Source organism: Anguilla anguilla, chromosome 19 (assembly GCF_013347855.1).
Source record: "Anguilla anguilla isolate fAngAng1 chromosome 19, fAngAng1.pri, whole genome shotgun sequence".
Lineage (NCBI taxonomy): Eukaryota > Metazoa > Chordata > Actinopteri > Anguilliformes > Anguillidae > Anguilla > Anguilla anguilla.
Genome location: NC_049219.1, coordinates 11,297,207 through 11,311,160, shown reverse-complemented (window position 1 = coordinate 11,311,160; position 13,954 = coordinate 11,297,207). Strand labels below are relative to the sequence as shown.

General features: G+C 55.0%; 1 protein-coding gene across 10 annotated transcripts in view; it reads left to right on the top strand.

Annotated features, from left to right (window-relative positions):
* frmd4a (FERM domain containing 4A) overlaps positions 1-13,954 on the top strand; it is a 140,233-nt gene that overhangs the window by 121,901 nt on the left and 4,378 nt on the right. For 8 of the 10 annotated variants that reach the window (XM_035401781.1, XM_035401782.1, XM_035401780.1 and 5 more), the window contains exons 12-21: positions 1,102-1,178; positions 3,131-3,272; positions 4,091-4,232; positions 7,598-7,731; positions 7,982-8,104; positions 9,538-9,769; positions 10,901-10,957; positions 11,295-11,532; positions 11,887-12,051; positions 12,610-13,505. In XM_035401781.1, the coding sequence (XP_035257672.1) occupies positions 1,102-1,178; positions 3,131-3,272; positions 4,091-4,232; positions 7,598-7,731; positions 7,982-8,104; positions 9,538-9,769; positions 10,901-10,957; positions 11,295-11,532; positions 11,887-12,051; positions 12,610-13,505 (2,206 nt within the window). Of the gene's footprint in view, positions 1-637; positions 891-1,101; positions 1,179-3,130; positions 3,273-4,090; positions 4,233-7,597; positions 7,732-7,981; positions 8,105-9,537; positions 9,770-10,900; positions 10,958-11,294; positions 11,533-11,886; positions 12,052-12,609; positions 13,506-13,954 lie in introns of those variants that run through there. The other 2 variants (XM_035401785.1, XM_035401777.1) reach the window with 2 other exon arrangements.

The window sequence follows — 13,954 nt, the reverse complement described above, 5'->3', positions numbered from 1 at the left end:
GTGTGTGTGAGAGAGAGAGAGAGAGAGAAAGGGGGGGAGAGAGAGAGAGAGAGAGAGAGAGAGAGACATTCCTCTCACCACTTGACCGTTCTGAGATCCTCTCTTCAGCAGTGCAGTGGGCCCAGATTTCATTGCCTGCAGAGGGCTCTTTCAGACCAAGGCCTCTAAGGCCGACTTCCATTCAGTGTGTGTGTGTGTGTGTGTGTGTGTGTGTGTGTGTATGTGTGTGTGAGTGTGTGTGTGTGTGTGTGTGTGTGTGTGTGTGTGTGTGTGTGTGTGTGTATGTGTATGTGTGTGTGTGTATGTGTATGTGTGTGTGTGTATGTGTATGTGTGTGTGTGTCAGATCCGCGTCTCCCTGGGGTGGAGGCTGCGCTTTCTTTTCTCAGCAGAACAAAAATACAAAAGCCTGACGGGGAGGGGGAAAAAATGTAAGCAAAACAAAGAGCTGGAGTTTGGCGGGGCAAGGGAGGGCTGGCCAAATCTGGGGGCACCCCCCCCCCCCCTTACTCTGTGAGCAGGAAGTACAGTCCCACGGGGAGGTGGGAGGGGCCGAGGGGGAGGGGGAGGGGGAGAGGGAGGAGGGTTTTGGGGGGGGTGTGTTAGAATCCCTCCTGCTCAACAGAGAGGAAACTACAGCCACACACTCCCAGAGCTGGTGAGCACTCACTGCTACAGAACACCCTGTTCCTCAGCAGCCTGAAGGGATTTAACCTACAGAGACAGAGGGAGAGAGAGAGAGAGGGAGAGAGAAAGAGGGAGGGAGAGAGAGAGGTGGAGAAACTTTTTCTCAGCAAAGTTTGTTTTTTTTATTTTAAAGAGGAAAGGAGTAAGAAGAACGGGAAGAAGTGGGAAGAACCTGAATTAACGGGAAAGGAACCGACTCTCACTGTGCGTTTAAGTGTGTGTGTGTGTGTGTGTGTGTGTGTGTGCGTGCGTGCGCGTGTGGAGGGTCCCGCGCAGACGTCCCGTGGAAGGTCTGGGATTGCGGGGGTCTCTGGATGTGATTAAGGCCGGGGTCCCCGCTCTGCTGTGGATTTAACGAGGCTCGGCTGCGGGACGGAGCGAATCACAGCCCCTGTGTCCCTCTCCCGCCCTCTAGGTGTTCCAATGGAGGCAGCTGGAGAACCTGTACTTCAGAGAGAAGAAGTTTTCTGTGGAAGTTCATGACCCTCGCAGGTAAATCTATATCTCACCCCAGTGCTGCGTGGGTTTTTTTACCGTGCTTTTGCAACACAGGTAAAAAACCAGTGACCTCATCTGTAGGAACCGCTGCCACGGTAACAGACTGTCTGTAATGTAAGTGCGTGATGCTCATTTAGACTTTACACACTTCCATTGTTTCCCTGTTCCAAGAATGACTTCCTGTTGTCTTCGTAACTTTTCAGTGTTTTCATGCTTTAATGACCCTTATGATGCAGTTGGGTTCGGTTTACTCGCTCGGTTGTGTCATTAGTAACGTCAGTTCTTATGTAATGTGGATGGGCGGCTGAACGGTCATCGTACGTCCAGCTGGTCCTGGAGGCAGCGCTTTCCCCTGTCCCGTGTGATTTGTGGAAAGCAGAAGCGCGCAGAGGTACGCGTAAACAGTGGAGTCCTGCAGAGTAACTCTGACAGGCACGCGTACGCCAGGTGTTGTTTCATGAAACGAATCGCCTCCCGTGCTCTCGGACGCCAGCGCCTCGCGCTGCGTGTTCTATACTCCGACTGACAGACGCCTGTCGTCTCTCACGCGCATTTCCCCTTGGGCTCCTGCCGTCGCCGTGCTGAGGCTCGGCACAGTGGTGTGTTTATACGCAGCACATGTCTCTCACCGTCCCCTCAGACTCTCTGCCAAAGTGCCCCATCAGCAGTTTCTGTTCTCGTGGGGGGGGGGGGAGACTGTTGTGTAACGGCTGAGCCCTACTCCAGCGTCCAAGCAGTTCTCCCGAAATTCCGGGGGAAAGGACTCCTCCGTATCCCGAGATTATACAAATACAGGAGTACGGGAGGGAGGGGGAGGGGGACAGGGGCGGGGGGGACTGAGTCCGTTCTCCTTGACGTTTTGTATTGGCTTCACATGGGGCGTATTTTAATTCCTTGATCTCCCTGCCAGAAGCCGCCAGCGAGGGGGGGGGGTGGGGGGGGGATACTGCTGGTGTGCCACTCTATCTGCAGCTGGGAGAGACGGTTGTCAGTTTCAGTCCCTGTAACGCGGCAACACGGAGCGGGCGGGCGGGGGGGATGGCGGGCGGTTGGGGGGGATGGCGGGCGGGCGTGCGGGCGGGTGGGTGAGGCGAGGTGAGACGGGAGATCAGATTCCCAGCATGCCCTGACACAGATCCAGCCCTGATTGGCAGCCGAGCCGAAAGGGGTTCATGGCAGTTTAATAGAAGCCCCGGGGGGGGGGGGGGGGGGGTGGTCACTTTCTCTCTGGCGCTCTGCTTGCTGAACCTCGCGTGTGGGTTTATCTCGTATCTATACTTTCCCAAAAGCCCCCGGGCTCTTTAAAGTTTGAGCGCTGCGGATTTGGGCCTGTTGGGCCGGGACCTGTTCTGCAGCTCAAACAGACGTGTCTCAGACTAAACACCGCGGCGAGGGAACGTGTGTGGCGCTGGCTTTCGGGAGCCCCCCCCTCTCCGCTGCTCGCACCACAGCCCAAGTCTGCCCGCAATATTCCATGATAAATTACAGAGAAACGACTAGCTTACCGTCCGCTGATTATAAACTCCATATAGAATACATAAACAATGTGAACGTTAGTGGTAGTCTACCCAAAGTATTGGTATTAAGCAGAGTAACCGCTAGGCTTTGGCACACTGAGTATCGCGGTGAACGTGTGTTGTATACGTTGCATGTGAAGTGTTAGTTATTTGCAGATGTTGTGGGATCAGCCTAGTGAACCTGAGGGACTGGGTTACCAGATTCCATGCCAGCTTCTGCCTTTAGTTGTTTAATTAGCCCAATAATTTATTTAATTTGACATTTATGACAAAGTCGTGAGCTGTGTGGTACAATTTAGGAGTATCCATAGCCATTTAAAAAATCAAGACAGTAATCGTTAAAACTGCATATAGAGTGTTAGGTGTTTGCAGAGTGTCAGTGCTGCTGTTATCAGTGCATATAAAGTTGTTTTGTTTTCCCTCCAACAGCAGGGCGTCGGTGACCCGAAGGACGTTTGGCCACAGTGGCATCGCGGTGCACACCTGGTATGCCTGCCCCGCCCTGATCAAGTCCATCTGGGCCATGGCCATCAGCCAGCACCAGTTCTACCTGGACAGAAAGCAAAGCAAGGTGAGCGCCTGGAAGTGGAGGTGAGACACCAGGAGATAATTTGTTCCGGAATATTCTGCAGTCTCCATTTAGCCTCCCTGAAACCCAGGCAAAGAGTGCTGAGGTGTGTAACTCCACCGATGTATTGCCTGTGAGCTGCCATTGTTTTCCACACTGCAGACCACACAGTGCTACAGGAGAGCTGGCGCCAACCCAAGGAAAGGTGTAGCTACCGCTCACAGCAGCTGATAGGCTGAGGGGGATTTTTTTGTTCGTTTTTAATAGGATAAAGAGCAGGTGGGAGGGGTTTTTAATCTTACATTCCTGTTGTGAGATTTAGAGGAGGGCTTATCGCAGCTCAGCTCTTCCCTGCTAGTCTGTGAGTAAGGCTGTAGTACTACAATGCGTGCAATGTATTACGTAACGACTACCTCTGAGTGCTGTACACATCTGTCCGTTCACATCAGCTGCTCTGTGTGGGCGTGTGATTCAGCACAGCACCGCTCCCGTCCGCCTCCAATTCTAGCCTTGAAGAACCGCGGGACTGAACCAATCAGCAGCTCCGTCTCAGGCTCAGACACTCGCTATTGGCTGACTCGAGACAGGCCTCTCATTCAGGCCCTTTTTTTTTTAAAAGGGTTAGCCTCGTGGAAAGAAAAAAAAAAAAGCACTTGTATTCAGTTTCGTGTGGAAGAGCAGAGGAATGCGCCGTGCCTGGAAAATACAATTGCGAGGAAGGTATATGAGGGGCTTGGAATAGCGTACGGCCGGAAGGCGCGTCTGTTTGAGGACTGGGGGGGGAACTGTTCCTTTCCTAACTGTTTTTTTTCTCTCTGCAGTCGAAAATCCATGCGGCGAGGAGCCTGAGCGAGATCGCCATCGACCTGACGGAGACCGGGACTCTGAAGACGTCCAAGCTGGCCAACATGGGCAGCAAGGGCAAGATCATCAGCGGGAGCAGCGGCAGCCTGCTGTCATCAGGTGGGTTCAGCGCACCGGGGCCATCAGAACCGGGACCCTGTGGAGTCCAAACTGTCAGATCAGTTACTGTCAGAATGGGGACACTGTCCAAACTGTCAGATCAGTTACTGTCAGAACCGGGACACTGTGGAGTCCGAACTGTCAGATCAGTTAGGGTCAGGACCAGAAAGCCACAGTATTTTTGATCCAGTCAGTCCTGCCATTTTGGACCGGCAGAACCAGAATTCCAGCGTGTCCTGGACTGTCATCCTTAAACATGCGGGTTCACCTCAGTTATCCGCGCGCTCTCTCTGAGTGTGTGTGTGAGTGTGTGACTGTGTGACTGTGTGTGTGTGTGTGTGTGTGTGTGAGGCGCTCCCCGCGTTAGTGCACGCTCTGTTTCTCACATTGTGTGGCCTAGCGTGCTCTGTGAGAAATGCCCATCGCTACACGCTGGGGCCCTGCAGTTATGAACAGGGACAATGGCTCATGAATGTGTTCTGCTGAGGACAGACAATGTCCAGGACTCATTAGGGGGATGTGTTGCATGTGAGGGACAACGGCCTCTATGGTGCCTGTGCAACATAGCCTCAAGGCTCACAGATCACCCAGGGCTGGGTTGGGAGGGTTTGGTTGTTTTTGGTTTTCCTGTCATTCGCCAAAGTGCCATGGTTAACGTTTCCTCATGAGGATCGTATTTAATTAGCAGGGATCAACACTTATCATTCATTGGCTCCATTCACAGAGAAAAGGGCGTGTCTTCATGCAGAGGTGCACGTGGATTGGAGGCCTCCAGTGAATGCAATATTCCAGGGGAATATTCTAGTTTTTTTTTGTTTTCGGTTTCTGACTCGGTGTCGTCTTTCTGCGACGGCGCTCGATCTGAACACTTTTCTTTGGCCCAGTTGCCTTCCATCTGTTAATCTTTTTTTTGTTGTTTTTTTCCCCCTGACACTCTGGATTTTACTCGGTTGGCCACCACAGAAATTTCCTTTCAGTTTTTTTTCCGAACGAGAGACTGGAGTAAAAAGTGCCGCATAAATCTTTGAGCCCATTAGTCTCCCCGGGGGCAGCCTTAATTGTTTTTTTTTTTGTTCGTTTTTTTTCCCCCTTTTTTAAAAAATGTGCCGCAAACCTTAACTTCATGCTGCGTGTATTTTCCTTCCATACGCTCTCCAGACTTTTCTCGGGTGTATATCAGGTGTAATGTTATGTTTAATGTTTCCTTTCAGGCCAAAAAATAAAAATAGTTCACTCAGACTGAGCCCTCCGTCAGCACGAAGCCCCCCGCTGTTGTTCTTTCAAAAGCCACTGAAGTAGAACCCCCCCCCCCCCCCCCCCCCACCCCCTTAACAGACCATTAAACCCAGCAGCCAATCAGCAGAAGAACTCTCCAGCACCGTTAGAAGTGTTAAACTGAATTATAGTTTTTCTGTTTCTGCCTCTTTTGTTTATTCAAACGGGTAAAAAAAGCACTTGCTGAAATGAATGCCCCCCACAGATGGGACCCTTCTGGGTGTGTGGCTGTGATTGCGGTAATGGGGCATTGCTGTAATGGGGCATTGGGGCATTACTGTAATGGGGCATTGCTGTAATGGGACCCTGGGGCAATGCGCTGGCCAGCTCGTTAGGCAGGAAGGTCATTAGAGAAAGTAGCCAATCGGGCGCAGGTGAAGTCACCTCCGATTCGAGGGGCCTCCCGTCAGCAACGGGACTGGTTCCCCGTGGCGTTACCGGGGAAACCAAGACAAGCGAGTGTGACTCTCCTTATAAGGAGAGACAGAGTGGTCTCTTCTTAACTGCCGTTTACCTCAGCCGTCCTTATGTGGAGGCAGCTCGCTCACTCAGGGATCAGCAGGCCTTTATTTGTGTAAGTGTGCCATGTTATGGGCTAACTGTGTGTCTTACTGTCCGGACTTCCTGGGGTCTTTTAAAGGTTTTTCAGTTAGCAATGTGCAGTACTGGATAGGCTAAGTTTTTGGTAAATTTTCATTTCAAATTTTCCAGATTAAACTGGTTTTTTTCCAGATGAAAAACTCATGATCTTGCCCCCCCCCCCCCCCCCCCTCCTCAAGAAGGACACAAGAAGAGATTGTCTCCCTCTTTTCAGTGCACACCGAGAAATGATGTGGAATGATGTCACGGTGTGATGTCACTAGGCGGGAGGGTCAGCAACTCTGTGGTGAGCGAATATGACTGTCCCGTGCGCTACCGTCCCAGGTTCCTTTCAGAAAAATAAAACCATTAAGGCCCCAGGGTGCCCCGTCAAAAAACAATGTTATTTTCCTCACAGACAGATTTTCAATCAGCGAGCGGCCCCCATTGGCCTCCGCCGGGCGCTAACCCCGCCCCCCCCTCCTGGCAGGAAGCGGGGCTGACCCATGCCCCCGGCGGCGGCCTGGCGGATATCCCACGTTTGTCACAGCGCTCGCCCAGCGTCTGCCCCCCCCCCCCCCCCCGCCCCCGCGTTTAAATGCCCGCTTCCTGTTGATGTTCCGCCAGAACAAGAAAATCACGAGAGGCACATTCCTCAGGCGTGAGACCTGTGCTGATCCTGCCGACCGCTAGTGCTGATACCACTTTATACTGGTGCGCAGTGGTGTCTGATCCCGTTAGGATTCATTTTAAGAGAAACAATTAACCCACAAAGAGAGCCTGAGAAGTACCGCAGTGCTTTTGGGGTCTGCAGCCATGGGTGTGCCCGGGCCCCCTGTCCCGCTGTGCCCCCCCCCCCATTCCCCCTCCGGCCCTCCTTATCGAAACCGCCACCCGCTTCCCCGTAAACATCCTGACTGGTGGCAGCAGGTGTAGCCCCGCCCACCTCCTGCCCTCATGGCATTCTGCGGTAGGACCCGGTCCACGGGGAGACCCCCCCGAAAGCACCTTCTCCCCATCAACCCCCCCCCCCACCCCCCCATCGAGCGAAGGCCACGGCGTATCACACGCTAGCTGTGTGCTCATCAAGGCCTGTCCTGTTCGCCGGTGTGAGTCACAAAGCCTCGGTACAGCCTGGGGCAAAACAACAAGCAGGGGGAGGGGGGAGGGGGGAGGGGGGTAGGTAGGTAGGGGTGTGCCCTGGCAGAAAGGTCGCCCATTGTTAGGCTGGAACAGATTTGTTCTTACATTGAACTGGGGGAAGGGGTTGAGTCTTCACCTTGTGTTTGGTGTCTGAAAGAGCTCCACACTGCCAGCCTGCCTGTCTGTCTGTCTCTTTGTCTGTCTCCAGTGATCTCCTGAGGTCAGCGGCTGCCGTTGTATCTGAACTTCATTATGGATGATAGATGCTGCATTGTTTGAGCAGAAATGATAACAGGACTGTGTGCGTGTGTGTGTGTGTGTGTGTGTGTGTGTGTGTGCGTGTGCGTGTGTGTGCGTCCGCCCCACAGGCTCCCAGGAGTCAGACAGCTCTCAGACTGCTAAGAAGGACATGCTGGTTGCCCTCAAGGCCAGACAGGAAGCCCTGGAGGAGACGCTGCGGCAGCGACTGGAGGAGCTGAAGAATGTCTGCATAAGAGAGGCGGTAAGGCCAGCGCCCCCTGTAGGGTGGAGGAACACACTGCACGTGTTTTTGTATTATAATACCTCTGTATTGTATTGTACTGTAATTGTGCTAGGAGTGTTTAAAAGCAGACAGTCGGCGTGACAATAGCAGTGTCTTTATACTTTACTCACTGGCAGTTGTTAGTTTTCACATTTAGATCTTTACTGAAACAGTTTAGTTGATGAAGGCTAAGTGCCCCCTAACCAGCATGCCTTTCTGCCTGTGCCAGGAGCTGACCGGGAAGTTGCCCAAGGAGTACCCCCTGGACCCGGGGGAGGAGCCGCCCACGGTCCGCCGGAAGATCGGCACGGCCTTCAAACTGGACGAGCACAAGGTCCTGCCCAAGGGGGAGGTGAGGCCCGGTTACCGGACCACGGGCCTTTGTCCCTTTGAGGAAGAGACCGTAACCAGAGGAAAAGGAGAGAGAGAGAGAGATGTGTGCACTGTGCCTCTCTCTGTCCACACGGGCGTGAGACGAGCATCAGACGTTTGTCAGGCGTCCTGGTTTGCGCTGCTGTTCGGCCCTGGGAGAGTCTTTTTTGGGGAGGCTGACGGGGGCAGTGCACTGCAGGGTTAACCGGACCAGCGCATACAGTCAGCAGTGGCCCAGACTTGCCCGGCATAATCCTGGAACATCGCGTTTGCCAAACACGGGCTGTCCGCACGTTAGCGTTCAGGCCGTAAATAGCTGAGCGTTAGTCAGAGGAAGCGGCGGTAGTCGAGCTGTGTGTGTGTGCGTTGAGGCGCTGCCAAGCGACGGCATTATTTACAAAAACCCCTGTGAGAAACTGGCCTTCGCCAGCCGCGATTTAACCCCGGGGGGGGGGTTATCTGAGCCCCGCTCCGCGCGGGAGTGCACGACCCGCCGATCGCACGCAGGGCGCGAGCGCGTTTGTTTCGCGGGATTCCGTTCGCCAGAGGTAGTTCCTTCGGTGCGTTGACCTCGCTGAACGCGCTCGCCAACCCCACTGCGGTTCGCTGTACCGCTATTTTCATTTCTGCCCCCCCCCCCCCCCCCAAGGATAGTCCCCTCGGACCGTTTGGACTCCCCTCTCTGTTTTCGTAGGCCCCGCTCTAGACTTGGGGTCACGGGCGGAGGAGCCGTCCGGCCCCAGAAGGCCGAGGGAGAGGCGGAGGTTGGTGAGAAGCGGTCGCGGCCCCCGCAGGTCCCTCGGCCCCCGCGCCGATCGGTCTGCTCACGTCTGCTTCTTAAAGATACATTCCTGCTGACGGAGGCTATGTTTAGAAACGATGGCAGTGAAAAAATTACATGTCCTTGTTCTGCACACGGTACCTTTTCCAGATGAATGTGGGGTTTAAAAGTTTGCTGTGTCTGCTGACAACGGAACACAAAATCAGCACTGCGTGTGTGTCTGTGTGTGTCTGTCTGTGTGTGTGTGTCTGTGTGTGTGTGTGTGTCTGTGTGATGGAAATATTGCCTTAAGAGGAAAGTACTGGGTGATGCGTGTTTATGTGTTTTTGTTTGTGGATGTTTGTTGGTCACTTAGAGATGGTTGGATGACTTTTTTTAGCATGTGTTTGTGTGTCTGTGTGTGTTTGTCCAACCATGTCTGTGTCTGGGTCTGCATATGTGTGTGTGTGTGTGCTTGTGAGCGTGTCCATGTCTGTGTGTGTACATGTCTGCGTGTTTGTATATGCATGCATGTGTGTGTTTGCACGCATGCTTTATGCTCTGACTCGCTGGTGTCCAGCCTGTGTGTGGGGGTAGTGGGGTGATGTCACCAGAAAAGAGGGCGGAGTCTAAGCGCGCGTGTCTCCCGGCAGGAGGAGGAGCTGGAGAGGCTGGAGCGGGAGTTCGCCATCCAGTCGCAGATCACGGAGGCGGCGCGGCGGCTGGCCAGCGACCCGCACGTCAGCAGCAAGAAGCTGAAGAAGCAGCGGAAGACCTCCTACCTGAACGCCCTCAGGAAGCTGCAGGACATCGAGAACGCCATCAACGAGCACCGCGTCCGCTCGGGCAAGAAGCCCACGCAGCGCGCCTCCCTCATCATCGAGGGTGAGAGCCTGCGGGAATGCTCAGCGCAGCCTGCCCCGATTGGCCGAGGCGCCCCGTGTGACCTGCGTGAGCCAATCTGAATTTGAGTGTTTGCTGAAGAGCATTTTTGAGCGGGAGAGTGGGTTCACCGAGCGCTGGTTTTCAGCCTGACTGCTTGCACGCGGCTGGCTCAGTGCAGCTTTCACTTCTCAATTTCGTCCTTCACAAAGTCAATAACTGTGAATAACCGTGAATCATAGTGAATCATTTTTCTGTGAAAATTGAATTGCATTTCGCAGGCAATCTTAGTCCATTTAAAACAGTGCTTATCTCCTCCCAGGTTGTATTTTTTTAAATGGCGGAGTGCTTGATGTAATGCAGGCAAAGGGCGCTGATATAATGAGAAGGCTGTATCCTGCCTTTGTTCTTTTCAAACCCCAATCTGCAGGAAGTCAAAAAACCATTATAAAACGGCATTACACGAGCCATCCATTATGGGCGAACGAGAGAGAGCAGCGCGGCATTTGAATACAATTTTTCTATTATTTTCACGGCGGCGGCGGCGATGATCTCATTTGGCGCTCCGCGTACGGAGTTGAGTCCCCCTGCCCGCCTGCCCGCCCGCGTGTGTTAATGGGGGCGAGGGAAATGGAACATGAAGGGCATTAAAAGGCCTGCCGCACCGCTGCACAGAGGTGGGGGCGCTCGGGCGCAGCGGGAAGGTTAATGGCCTCAGCGTCAGGCGTGTTGGGAGGCGTAATGATTTCTGAGAAGGGCGGGGGGGGGGGGGGGGGGGGGGGGGGGGGATCTGTTCCTTTTTGTCTTCACATCCCATTTTTTATCATTACTTTCGGTTTCGGAAGGGGCCCGTCTGAGCTGCTCAGACTAGTGAAGACGTTTTTTTTTTTTTTTTTTAAACTTCCCTAAGGTAGTTTGGCACCAACCTGAGCTGGTGCTCAGTGTGTGATGAGAGAGAGGAATACCCTGAGGTCTGAGTCCCTTCCTCCCTGGGCAGCTCTGTGGCCAGTGTGCCAGGCTTTCAGGCTCAGGACAGCAGAGAGAACCAAACGCTTTAGCCTGGTGCCTGGTGGCCGAACGTGTGTTTTGTTTTACTGGATAAGTAAGGAGTTCTTTTGGTTTTTTGCTTCACAGAGGCGAACATCGGTTCTGAAGACAGCTCCCTGTCCGACGCCCTTGTCCTCGATGATGGTATGATCTCCATAAACTCATTGTGTGTATGCGTGTCTGCGAGTGTCTGCGAGTGTGTGCGTGTGTACGTGTCCGTGCGTGTGTGTAATTATCTGTGTGGAGCATAATATTGTGCAGTATAATCTGTGGTGTTTATGAGATGTGCGAGTTTGTGATTGGCGGGTGTGTGTGGATCTGGGTCAGAGTGACTCTCGCGTACGGAGTGTGATTCTCACAGCCTCAGTCTCCACCCGAGCAGTGGCACCTGCACCTCCATCCTCTCTCTGTCACAGCCTCCCTCCTCCGCCCTTTTAAACCCGGCCGCCTCTCTCTCTCTCTCTCTCTCCCCCCTCCACAGACGACCCTCAGGTGACGGGCCCCTTCTCGCCCACCGCCTCCCCGCACCGGGGCCTGCCGCCCCGCCCCCCGTCCCACGGCCGGCCCCCGCCCCCGCAGTCCCTGGAGGGGCTCCGCCACCTGCACTACCAGCGCAGCGACTACGACAAGTCCCCCATCAAGCCCAAGCAGTGGAGCGAGTCCTCGCTGGACGAGCCCTACGAGCGCGTCAAGAAGCGCTCCTCCCACGGCCACGCCGGGTAGGCCCCGCCTTCTGCGCTACCGCGAGCGACACGCTAAGACAGTGCTAAGAATGGAGTTGTTCACATCGTCTGTAACCAGTGCCTGTGCAGTGGGAGGTGTGTGCAGATGTCATAGCAACCTAGCAGTGCTTAACAGCGCATATCTTTCCAAGACTTGGCGTAAATATATATTATTTATTTTATTTTTATTGAGTGTCCTTTGTAGTGTCGTTTTCAGCATGGTAGACTATGTGGTTCTTGAGATTAAGAACACTCAGAATTTTGAAAAAAACATTCCAAAAAAGACCTGCTCTTCAGAGGGTTTTAAGGTGTGGTCAGTTTGTGATTTGGGGGTGTCCTGTCTCCCCGCAGCAGTCACAGGCGTTTCCCCAGCACGGGCAGCTGTACGGAGGCCGGGGGGACCAACTCCCTGCAGAACAGCCCGGTCCGGGGCCTCCCCCCCTGGAGCTCCCAGTCCAGCATGCCCTCCACCCCCGACCTGAGGACCCGCGTGCCGCACTACATCCACTCCACCAGGTCAGCACCAGGCCGGCGGGGTCCTGCCATTCTGCCAACTCCTGAGGGGTGGGGAGATATGAACACACTGTTTTTTCACTGTGTGGGCCTTTAGATTCACTGTAATGGGGGAGTCTGCAACATTTCCATCACTACTTTGTTAAACTGCAGTCCTGGGTCAAATATTTATCTGAAATAACACTTGGGATTTTCAATGCCTGTTTAGGTTCAAGTTCCCACAGAAGACCGAAAACATGTTTTCATCAGTTTTCAATAATAATAATAATAATAATAATAGTTCTTACTTCATGTGGATTTGATTAGGAACATGTGTCATTGAAGATCTCCAGGGATCTGCACGAGCATCTTCAGTTTTTACCAGCCTCTGATGAGTCATCTGTCCAAAGTCTGCTCCAGAAATCAGCCCAGTTTGTTTAGCTGGTTTCCTGTGTTGGCTTTAGCACAGAAATAGCTCTGTTTATATGACGCTGCTGTGCCATTATAAGCTGCGTCAGTCCCGTCTCCAGCCCTCCCCCCCCCCACTGACCCACGTGAGCGTCTCTCTGCCGCCCCCTGCAGGTCGGTGGACATCAGCCCCACGCGGCTGCACAGCCTGGCGCAGCACTTCCGCAACCGCAGCTCCAGCCTGGAGTCGCAGGGCAAGCCGCTGGGCTCGGAGCCGGAGACGGGCAGCCCGGACCTGCGCACGCCCGGCACGCGCAGCAGCAATGGGTCCGACCCGCTGGACGACTGCTCGTCCTGCGCCAGCCACTCCAGCTCCGAGCACTACTACCCCGCCGCGCCCTCCTCCTCCTCCTCGTCCGCCGCCGGCGCCCCCGGCAACCACGGCTACTCCACGCTGGCGGAGGACTCGCCCTCCAAGGCCCGGCAGCGGCAGCGGCAGCGGCACCGCTCGGCGGGCCAGCTGGGCTCGTCCGGCTCGGGCAGCATGCCCAACCTGGCGGCGCGCAACGGGCACCAGGCGGGCGGGGTCTACCTGCAGAGCCAGAGCCAGCCGTCCTCGCAGTACCGCATCCGGGAGTACCCGCTGTACGTGGAGGGCAGCGCCGCGCCCATGGTGGTGCGCAGCCTGGAGAGCGACCAGGAGGGCCACTACAGCGTCAAGGCCCAGTTCAAGACCTCCAGCTCCTACACGGCGGGCGGGCTGTACAAGGAGAGCTGGGGTGGGGGGCCGGAGGACGGGGGCGAGGGCGGAGGGCGCCTCACCCCGTCCCGCTCCCAGATCGTGCGGACCCCCTCCCTGGGGCGCGAGGGGGGCGGCGGCGGGGGCGGGAGGGTGGTGGTCTCGGACGAGCTGCGATGCTGGTACCAGCGCTCCTCGGGGTCGCTGAAGGAGCACGGCAGGCTGTCCCACACCAGCTCCAACGCCTCGGACGGGGGGTCCCAGTACGGGACGCTCCAGAGCCCTGTGGGACGCTCGGGCAGAGCCAGCGCCCTCTCCAAGGGCTCCTCAGGTGAGCCCCGCAGAGTCGTTTCTCTTGCCCCCCCTCCCCCCCTGTTTTGTGCGCTTTGGTTGAGTCCAGGTGAGGGTCTGTCTGTGTAAACTCAGCAGTTAAATGTGAGCCAGCCCACTGAAGTGCATTCCTGAGGGGTGTCTGTCTGTCTGCCCTGTCAGGGTGGTCTGGCAGACAGGGTGAGATATGGCCATGCTGGGTGGGACAGGCTGTCTCTGTCATGTAAGACACCCCCCCCCCCAACAAACACACACACACACACACATTGAGCCATTGTTTCATAATCAGTTTTATAGCCCAGACAGTGAGCGCATTCCTTCCTCAATACTACCAAGGAGAAAGAATCCTCCTTACAGACAAACACACCAGCCTGCCCTCCACCCCCAAACCCCACCCCCCACCAAACACACACATCACCCCTCCCATCACCCCTCCACCCCCCCCCCCCC